The 7,831-nt window shown below is 32.1% G+C and overlaps 1 protein-coding gene across 3 annotated transcripts in view; it reads right to left on the bottom strand.

Moving 5' to 3' along the window:
* Nucleotides 1–495: 495 nt before the first annotated feature.
* Nucleotides 496–7,831, bottom strand: part of LOC125061232 (gamma-tubulin complex component 2-like) — a 38,771-nt gene continuing 31,435 nt past the window's right edge. Inside the window, exons 13-17 of one of the 3 annotated variants that reach the window (XM_047666551.1) lie at nt 5,061–5,204; nt 3,091–3,168; nt 2,556–2,564; nt 1,550–1,713; nt 496–1,146 (exon numbers count right to left, since the gene is read on the bottom strand). In XM_047666551.1, coding sequence (XP_047522507.1) covers nt 1,059–1,146; nt 1,550–1,713; nt 2,556–2,564; nt 3,091–3,168; nt 5,061–5,204 — 483 coding nt within the window. In that variant the 3' untranslated portion in view covers nt 496–1,058. The remainder of the gene's footprint in view (nt 1,147–1,549; nt 1,714–2,555; nt 2,565–3,090; nt 3,169–5,060; nt 5,205–7,831) is intronic. The other 2 variants (XM_047666552.1, XM_047666553.1) reach the window with 2 other exon arrangements.

Below are 7,831 nucleotides of genomic sequence, written 5' to 3' on the forward strand. Positions count from 1 at the left end.
ACCGTGTTTTTTTTTAATTAGTTCCATTTTTTAATTTAAATTTAGAATTTTGGAACCTTTTCGGAGTTGATTTCATTTATAAATTCAAGTTTCGAACTTTGTGACATTTTGGAATTCGTTCCATTTTTGAATTCAAGTTCTTCCATAGTATTGTATTTATTTAATTTATCAAAAATACTGCGACAGAAAATATTTCACATATTTATTTTGTACTTTTAATGGAAACAGAGGATAACATTGCCGTTGAGTTTTAAAAATTAGAGCTGTCACACACAAAATAAAACGCAATTTTTGGAGATTATTGACCCCCCCTCCCCCCATGTAACTCGCCGTAACGTTTTTCAGTACCCAAGTAATTAACGTTTAACGCGTAATTTAATCCCCACCCCGCATCTTAACGTTTTACAAAAGGAAAAAAATTCGTTACATAATACTTAAACGCTCCCATATACATAAATATCAATTGTTTGAGGATCTTTTTTTGATTTTATTTTAAAAAATTAAATTAAATTTTGAATAATGCGATTTGCCGCACTGACTACTATAAATTCCAACATTATTTGAAATTAAAACCAAATTTAATTTTGAAATAATGTTAGAATTACGGCAATGGTCATTATAGTATGTATTTATTAATTTTATGCGAATAAAATGTAAGTATATGAATTAATTTTAAACAATGGAGTATTACTTATTGTACCCTTAGCGTGAGCAATACATGATCGAATAATTCCAATTTGTATTTAAATTTTAAGCAGCGCTCTGTGGACATATTTGGAACTAATATATAAAATAGTATTCGCGTCGTTAATATGGAAGACGCGTTCTATCGAAAACAATATTAACGTATACTAATTAACAAATGTATCGTAAAGTTTGTGCTAAACGTACTTTTACCTAAAAGTAAAACCAGAATATTTTTCCAGAGATTCAATACAATATCTAGACATCAATAAAATTCGAAAATGATACACAAAAAGTATGGCAATTAAATTTTGACATGGCAAATATCATCACACAGCTGTGACGCGTGGCGCGCGAGTGCGCGTCTTCCGCCGCTAGGTGGCGCGCATATCAACACATAGGAACTTGCCGTCAGCGCAGAACTTTTCTAACTGCTTCGCGTAGTACGTGTTGAATTTCAACCTAGAATATACCAAATTAAAAAAAACCATTTACAAAAACGGACTAAAAGGACGTAATGGTACGCAATTTTTATCAAAAATAAAATAAATATTCCGCTGTTTTTTAGAGAACAAAAGCAAACGGGCTGAAGTATATCCTGATGTTAAGGAATACCGCCCACGGACTCTATGAATGCCAGAGGGCTCGCGAGTGCATTACCGGCCTTTTAACCTTTAAGATATGGAGATACTTACTAATTTCAGTATTAAATGAATATATTAATAATGAATTTTACGAAGTTACAAAAATTGATATAAAATCAGCAGAATAATGAAAAACAATTGAATTATATATATCCTATAAACCTATAGCTTAAAATCCGTCTTATATAAACATATATATTCCAAATTCATGAGAAAAGTACCTGGCAGATATATTGAGAAGTTTGTTGGTATTATTGTCGCGGGCCATCCTCTCAATAATAGCGAGTACGGAGAGTAATCCCGCCGTAAAACGAAGGCCGTATCGGGACACGGATTGAGAGAAGGAGTCCGCTGATCCACTGCTCGTTGTACCACATGTGTTCTCCTGAAACATTTAAAATAGTACATTAACGCTTATAACCCCGAATTTATTACATTATTTACATATCTCGAAGTTTCGAGAATGAACGACTCATTGTGTCATTAACAAAGACCACAAACAAATATTTTAAAGTAATAATAATATAGCTTTATTTTATTCTATAAGAAATACAAACACATATACGCAAGACATTAACAGTAAGTAATTAAGTAAAATATTGTATTTATATTGACCCCCCACGGGTAAAAGCCTCCTCCACAATTTTCTATTTTTTGCTATCTCCAGCCGTTTCCCCCCTCTTTTAAAGCAATTGTTTTAGTAAAACAAACGCAGACTTATCAGTTTTTATTATACATGGAAAAATCCGAACTAAAAACGTCTTGATTAACGAAGGTTCGCTGCCGAAGTAGTTATGAAAAATAAATAAATCGTAAAACTTACACATTTATAGATAAATTATGTAAACAACTATGCAAGTGAAAATTACAAATATACTTGTAATACAACTAACAACCGGGTTCTATATTTAACGAGTCGTAGATTTTTCTATATAATTTTGACTATACAGATCCTAAGAGCTGTTAGTGTTCAGACCTTTTTGGTATCCCGCGCATGGACTGCAGTCCCAATAACTAGCTAACTTTAATATTAAAAAAATCGATTTCCATTTTAATATCTGGTGATCTGATGTCGCAAACTTTGAATCACGTGGTACTGAACTGGTACAATAACTGTAGTAGAGAGCGAAAAATGTACGGCTCGCTTCGTATTTTGAATATAAAACCCTATTTTGTTACTACTAATTGAAGTAATAAAATAAAATTAACAACAATAAACTAACTTACCGGAATGTTCTAATAAAAGTCATGAAAAATAAAGAGAAACATCAATGATTTTGTACACAAATACTACATAGACACTTTTAAATGTCTAAGCATTGTTGCCATGCCGAAAAAATTGGAGTGTTATATTTATAATTACAAAAAAAATCTGTAGACACCATCGAAAAAATGGTACCAAAAATTATTAGAAAATTATTAAAACTGCGTAAAACAATTTTTTTAAAAGAACCCTGATGATTTTATATCAATTATGAATAGAACAATTTGCGAATAGGAATCTTTTATCTCTAGAATAACAAATATTTCAGCATGGTAACTCAAAGCTAGGATATTGTGTATAATCTGTTAGTGATAGATAGGAAAAAATTAGATGTTAAACTAGTGTAAGCTATATACATCTAAAATTGAGATTAGTACTTTATGAATACTTTTTAATGAACATCTGTAGTAATTACAGATAACTGTACTGGTCATAAAATGACAGTGATCTGTGCTAGTGACGTTGACAGCTGACAGTGCGCAATGACAATTTGTATACCTCTATATAATCTGTATTGTCATACGTAGTTCCGAGCATACTGTTAAGCTCTGCATCCACGAAGTACTTGTGCATCTCCTTTGCCAATTACGATAGCGTAAACAATAGAATAACAAATTAGAATGCTTTTCACGAAAGAGGTCATAGGTTATATTGTAGCCAGCCACACCATTTAAGACTTGTATATTTTTTACAGTTTAGTAACAAAACACAGAAGAAAAAAAATGTGTGCGTGTACTAGTGTACACACGTAAGAAGTGAAACCTCTTTATGACCTTATTTTTCGAAAAATGATCTACTATATGCAACTTTACAGAAATTGGTTAAATAAAGTTAAATTAGATAAAATTTAACAAAAGGCTTTTATTATTATAGACAACAAATACATGTATTTAATTTTACCTTATTACTACTAAGATTATTACAGAATTTCATTAATTGTAATAGAATTATTACTATCATTTTAATCGTTATTATATATTTATGTTATTAATATAAATTTTATACATTTTATGAACGCACTACACGGTTTTTGACACATAAATAATAATGATTTAAAAGCATAATTTAAATATAACGTGAAAAAAATATCAAATATAAATAACAGTATGTTGCGGTAAGCCTGAAGTTAGTTTTCAGAGGTAGGCAAACTTCACAAACAACAAACTTGCAACTAATCAATAAATTGGATCCGATCCAATAGATGGCGCGTAACGGAAAAATGTGTCGCGTACCGCGTACGTAATTTTTTTTCCAACGTCGATAAAGAAGTTCCACTTCAAAAACTTTTTTATTACGTATATAATTAATTGAAATTCTCAATTTCAATACATTTTTACAGTGACATTGTTTGTTTACTGTGTAATATTTCAAAAACAAAAGATGGCGCGACTTGTATGACTTCTTTCCCGGAACAGATATCAAGTTTGCAATAATAAGCATTAAGAAGAAGTCAATAAAGCAAAACTGTAATTTATAGAAGTTCTGTAACCTTAGGTTTCCTAGAAAAGCGGTGCCGTTATCCAACGGCTGTAATGTAACGTTGGGTGACGTCACCTATACGTTGTCTATAAATAACATCGGAGTAGGTTTTCTAGAGAACGTTGAGTGTCACCGTAACGTCAAATAGTGGTGTTGTCATTTGCATGACGGCCGTCATAGCGGTGATAACGTTTTTGAAGTGAAACTTGTTTATCGGGGTTGGAAAAAAATTTAGTGTAACATTTTTCGGTTACGCGTCACATGTTTCGGTTACGCGTCACATTTGACCGTTACGCGCGTCTTTTTGTCGTCCCTACCACGGTTGATTCGAAGAGATTCTAAACCATTAATAACAAAAATTTATAATAACTATAACAATGATACTAAAAATTATATTACAATTTATGAAATTCTGTAATAATCTTAGTGGTAATAAGGTAAAATGAAATAATTGTATTATTTGTATTCAAGTCTGTGATATTAAAAGCCTTTTGTTAAACTTTATCTAATTTAACTTTATTTAACCAATTTCTGTAAAGTTTTTTTTTTGTTAAAGTTAATTTTTCGAAAAATAAGGTCATAAAGAAGTTTCACTTCTAACGTGTGTACACTAGTACACGCACATTTTTTTTTTTGCGTGTAGCGGTGCCCAAATTTAATTAATCCATGAGTGGAAACGTGACTTGGACGAGCGAAAATGATGTTTTTTTGCATTATGTTAAAAAGTAAAGACGGCCGTTATTAACAACCGTAAAATTACGGCCGTTAGTTAACGGCTCCGCTTTTCTAGGAAACCTAAGCTTTATAACAGAATAATACATTTTAGACAATTTATTAAAATATCATAAAAAGCGACTGATTATATTAAAACAGCTCTTCTGATAATACAGCTACATTAAAAGACAGTCTAAGAAGCGACTCCAATAATTGCTTTAACCATTGCCTCAACGATAAATAGAATCATGCAAGGAATTAACAACTCTAAAAACCTGGATGAAGGTGCAAAATTGCACGCAAACAAGAAGAAGAGTCGTGAACGCCTTGAGCAGCTGTGGGCTCGTCAGCATACAATCACCGAGACAGGACTCCAAGAAATCATTGTGACGCTCCAGAACTTCATCTACGTTGTTCACCTGAAAATTGTTTATTCCTTATAAGTATGTATTACATTGTGTATGATTTGGGAACCGTTTTAAGTAAAAAATAGCTGTACCAGCTCTTCCATAACAAACTGAATGCTTAATTCCGAGACTTAGACTAAATTTGGCTTACATATGTCAAAAACGTGAAGTTCAACTCTGAAATGTAGGTACCTTTCGTTTTGAAAATGTTAGTTTTCCTTAAAAACAATATTTTATACTATAATAAACTAAAATATAGTGGTTGCCTGGTAGAGATCGCTCGAAAGCGATAAGGCCGCCAGTCGCAGTCCTAATCATTTAATTATATCAATTGTATTATGTTTCTGCAACGAAGTTTTTTTTTTTAAAGACTATTCACACCAATTGACCTAGTCCCATGCTAAGCTGGTGAAGCTTGTGTTATGGGTACTAGGCAACGGATATACATACATATTATAGATAGATAGACATATAAATACATATTTAAACACCCAAGACCTAAGCACAGCACCAAATGCTCATCACATCGATGTTCGTCTCAGCCGGGGATCGAACCCGGGACCCGTGGATTCGCAGTCAGGGGTACTAACCACTAGACCATTGAATCGTCAAAGTGTTAATGAATAAATAAACTTTATTTATAGTATTGTCTTTTATTGACATAATCTTTACACATTTAAAGAAAAAACTTTTTAACCGGATTAAAGTTATGTATTATTACAAATTTACAATTATTTAACATAATTTCAAATTTTACCGACGCGGTTTCGCGTGCTTTACAGCGTGCGTAGTCACGGTGACTGAAGACAAAAGGTGTTGGATGTCAAAAAGTATTACAGTTATAGAAAAACGTTGCATTATCTATATTTATTTGCATTTGCAACATTATTTAGCCAACGACGACAGTCCTAAACTAATGTTTCAAAATTTCTCGAAAAGTAGAATTAGTAAGTAAAGAAAATTACTAGATTTTATGAACGCCGCAACCCAGCGCATTTCGTGCTGTAGTTGGGAAGTCTATTCTATTGGCTATCATATCTAATATGTTGTCAGAGCTGCCTCACATTGTTGCAAAAAAGCGTACCAATTCTTGAAAGGCCGACAACGCACTTGCGAGCCTTCTGGCATTGTGAGTGTCCATGGGCGGCGGTATCACTTAACATCAGGTGAGCCTCCTGCCCGTTTGCCTCCTATTACATTAAAAAAAAAAAAATTAATCCGCGCCTCTGTAGACATTCCTCATGCGCTGCAGACTCGAAGAAACAACCAACTTAATAAACTTAAAGAATAAATCTGAGAACTTATCTTACTAATCACCACTTAAGTTTTCAAGTATTCAAGAGGTATGAGTCATTAATGATCTATTAGATAATATACTTATTATGACAAAATGACGTAACTACTTAAGAAGACATCTAAAGTTTAAGTGGCTAAATTGTTAACACGATCCCTTTGACAAAACTAATGTAACAAATATTACGTATTTGATATTTGAACAAAATAACGCGTCTCCACAATTACGGCACATCTTAATTATATTCATCATTTTCATTAATTCATCTGTATGTATGTAACATACAGATGAAGCTAATATAAAGCGTACCGACTCCTTCGGACTCGATTTTGACCCACTTTTAACGGACAGATTTAATTCAAACTTTGCGCACCTGTCAAAGATCGATGACAATGCAATAATCCGAAAAAAAAATAACTAAAAAATAAATAATACTTTAAAAACAGTAAAAAAACACGTTTTTAAAGCACATCAAACTAAAAAGTGAAAAATAATTCCTAATTTAGGCTGAAAATGGTAATGAACAAAAAATACTGGTATTATTGTGAAAAAGCGTGGGTTGCTCGATAGACAAAAAATATGGCACTATTATTTTTCATAGAAAAATGCTTCATAAATCAATTGTAGCTAAAAAAAAGTACATCATTTAAACAAACCCTCTCGAACGGATATAAACACGAATTAATACTATAAGTATGAATGTATCTAAGACAAAGACAAGTCCAGCATAGGGGCTTCGCGATCCTTTAAAAAGTATTTTGTATTGTTTTCATCGATATTTATGTAGCAATTTACCGTAGCAATCCGTTTTCAAAGTACTATCATGAACTATTTCAAGGCCTAAGTACTTTTCAATCACCATACATATTGCTTGTATACAAAAACTCTGTCTCGTACAATGAGTAATAACCTTGTGACGTTACAGAGCAACGCCTACGAAAAATCGAAAAAACCGCTCCGCCCACAAACACTTGCAAAACCAAATTGCATACGTAAATGACAAGTATTTTGAAATAATTATTTACCCGGCGTGGTATCGACTACTTAATCACTGTATGAAACACATATAAATAATCACCAGTAGTGAGAAAACTCATTTCATTACTCAGAAAATGACTAATTTATAAAAAATTAAACCCAGATTATCTAGGCTTCTCATAGCGCGTTCTTTGACATCTATTAACTTCTTTATATCAAAACTAAACTTAACTAAAAAATAATCTCTCTCTGTTCATTACAGCGTAAACACAATTAGACAGAAAGAGTCAAAAAGTTACTAAAAACTGTATATAAGTACTGTAAATAAAATCACTTTGATATAAATTCAACTTTAATCACTTGTATC

The sequence above is a fragment of the Pieris napi genome, chromosome 23 (genome assembly GCF_905475465.1).
Source record: "Pieris napi chromosome 23, ilPieNapi1.2, whole genome shotgun sequence".
Classification (NCBI taxonomy): Eukaryota; Metazoa; Arthropoda; class Insecta; order Lepidoptera; family Pieridae; genus Pieris; species Pieris napi.